The following is a 3,024-nucleotide window of genomic DNA, read 5'->3' on the forward strand; positions in this document are numbered from 1 at the left end:
TCCGGCGACGCTGCAGAGCTCCGCCGTTGCTTACTCAGAGCAATAGCACTCCCTCTGCTGAGAAAATCGTGGCAGTAGAATTAACCCCCACCATGCGCTCAACATTTTCTTTTTTCACCCTACATGTGGGCCAGACAAACGGCTGACTCCGCCCAAAGATAACACCTGTACCACGTGTCCAGAGTGCAGGTGCGTCAAGATGCGTTAGCAGGCCAACGTCCACCCTCCCTGGCGCTAGCTGCCGCTCGTATCGTACACAGTGCGGCGCCAGTGTGTACTTCGTTTAATATTCCTGTATTCGCATGACAGCGACATGCGGCACAGATCTCAACGCATATCTGGGCGGCTGTGATTCCGTGTTCAACTGGACCCGGGAGCCAAAACGCCCCTCCCTAAGTCATACTCCTTTTCTTGTTTTTGCACACTATGCTGTTGATATGATCTATAATATCTTTTTCTTTTTTCTTTTTCAAAGACATCTGTAATCTGTTCTTTTTTCATTGGAAAAGAAGTGCAGTGGCTGGCCTACTGTACTTCTATTACTGCTGCGCCCCGTTCTCTAACACATTTCATCTGCAGCCTCTGGCACCAATTTGTGAAGTTTGTGGGACAGCGAAACCTAAAATTGCAAAAGCCAAGTATGCATCTTGGTCCTGTAAATTCTGCACTCTGGAGAACTGCACTAAGCTTGATAAATGTTCGGCATGCGATCAATGGAGGTACTCATATGGACCACCTGTAGCCACATATGGTCCAAGCTACGATTGACTTACATTGCAGGCTACAAGAATACAGTAAGTGGAGTATATTACTGTCACAGGCATTCAGTGTTCTATAAATTTTCCGCTCTCTTCTGACCGAGCCATGTTACTCCTGTATTAACAATTCAACTCACCCAAAATGGCTTCTTTAGAGAGATAACTGCACAATACTTCAATCACCTGATAATTGCATTAGTAAGATAGTATGCCCAAGCACTAATATTCCAGCCGTGGTTTATTTTGCTTCTAACCTGAAGTAATTTTGTTTTGTGCATCTCAGGAACTCCTAAATGAGAGGTGCACTGAGTGATTTCTTGGTAGAGCTAAACCACTTGTTTGTGCATTCTTACTAAGCAGTTTAATTCAATAGATAGCAAGTTTGCCATGGAAGGTGTACTTATGTACATACTCATATCCAAAGTTGTAGACAACCCTTTTTTTGTTGCCTAAAACGGTTAACCTTGGAAATCCTAAACGGTTAACCCCGGAAATCCTACACTTGTGAAGTGGCAGGGCAATAGTAAGGGCGAGCCAAGCTACTACTGGATTAGTCCTAAGGGTGTATAAGCATAACCTAACGAATTTGCCTGACATGTTCTATTATTTCTGTCTGTCTCTCGGTGGTTGACCTGTGACAGCGATCTTCTCTCCATGTGGCTTCCGCAGGTTTACAATTTTGGGGGAGGCGGCTTCTGCAATGTTTAAAATTGCCTCACCAGCAGCAGTTGCCTCTGTTGCCACCTACCAAGTACCGCTGCATGCCTAACTCAAACCCGTGGAATCGCAGGAAGATGTAGCATCCAGGTCTGGGCACCTGTCGGCCTGCCAATGGCTCCCAGTTCCTCTCTGGGAGCACTGAATCCTGTATGCTTTGGTGACTTCCCCTCGTGGTTGCCGATTTAAAGAACGTGCTCGGTTTTGGTTTTGTGCAAGGATGCCTACATGTTTACCAATTGCAGTAGTTGCTGTCATTGCCTTGTTCATCTCATATACAGTAGTGGCTCACCTTTGCTATCATTGCTGTAGCTTTTGCGCGCCCGTGTTAGGAGTAGGAGAGTCGTAGTGGCTCACCTTTGCTCGGTGAAGGTCACTGTCACCGTGTTCAGATACAGTAGCTGAGCACGTCGATAGAGTAAAGCTCTTTCTCCTAGAAGCGTGGTAGGAACTGGAGAGCGAGGCCAACGGGCAAAGGAAACCTAGGACGTGACGAGAAGCCCACACTCCTTTTATCACACGTTCTGGGAATCTTGGTAGGCTTTGGCTGCTTTGTCTATCATGGGTAGACAGTCAAGCGGCGGCTTAGTTCACTGACACCTGCATTTTCCACACCTTTTTCTTAGCCCTATTATGCGCTTTTTTCTTTGTTTGGCGGCGGATTGCAATTACCCGAGCACGTGCTGTGAAAGCGGGGCATCTTTTCTTTTCTTTTCTGGTGCACGAATGGCCAGGCGCATCCGGTGAATCAGACCCGTGTGATGCTGCCCAGCTTCTTGGCACGCCCTTTGCCACATTGCCCACACATCTTTCCCCCTTAGCATGGCACTGGTAAAGTTTTAACTTTTAACTCATTGACTAATGGTTTACTTGAACGCCGCAACTAAATCAGACACGTGCGTAGCTTAAACAGCTTAATTTGGCCACCTGTAGAATCAACATCATGCAAGAAACCAAGGCAACAAACGTGTTGAGATTCATGCGAGCTACTCTACATCCGTGGTCCTTCAATTACTCCGCAAACTCCTAAAATGGCAATTTCGGACGAGACCCAACTCTAGTTTGTGTTGTGTTCCACTTGGGTCAAAATGATGAATTATACACATGTACACGGATGATGGTCAAGTTTGCCGTTTCACGCCCTGTAGGGTTTGGATTTTGTGTGTGTTTAGGCCCTTGGTCCCATTGAATTAAACACCTAGGTATTCACATCTCTCAGTAACTCTAGTCTTCAAAATACCCAAACCATCTTTCTCTGTCGACCCCCAAATTCCTTTGCTACGGCTACATGAAGCTCGATTCCCTACATTGCCTCGTCGAACTCTTCCCAAACTGTTCATCACTTAGATGTCTTTGCCGCTAAATGATCACAATGGTTGCCACATATTCAAGCTGGTTATAGTGGGAAGTAACTTAAACCAGGGAGAGATGTTTTGGCTCTGGGGTGCACACGCTCCCTCATGAACAGTAAATTCAAAATAAATAATAAATACATTTTTTTTGTAGATGTTCTTGTTAGCGTAACAAGGATGCTTGACAAATTTCATGC

General features: G+C 45.8%; 1 protein-coding gene across 1 annotated transcript in view; it reads left to right on the forward strand.

The window, feature by feature from the left end:
• LOC123168264 (DNA-dependent metalloprotease WSS1) overlaps positions 1 to 1,749 on the forward strand; it is an 8,272-nt gene extending 6,523 nt beyond the window's left edge. Inside the window, exons 4-5 of the mRNA XM_044586137.1 lie at positions 580 to 794; positions 1,428 to 1,749. Coding sequence (XP_044442072.1) covers positions 580 to 768 — 189 coding nt within the window. The 3' untranslated portion in view covers positions 769 to 794; positions 1,428 to 1,749. The remainder of the gene's footprint in view (positions 1 to 579; positions 795 to 1,427) is intronic.
• The last annotated feature ends 1,275 nt before the right edge of the window (positions 1,750 to 3,024 follow it).

Source organism: Triticum aestivum, chromosome 7D (assembly GCF_018294505.1).
Source record: "Triticum aestivum cultivar Chinese Spring chromosome 7D, IWGSC CS RefSeq v2.1, whole genome shotgun sequence".
Lineage (NCBI taxonomy): Eukaryota > Viridiplantae > Streptophyta > Magnoliopsida > Poales > Poaceae > Triticum > Triticum aestivum.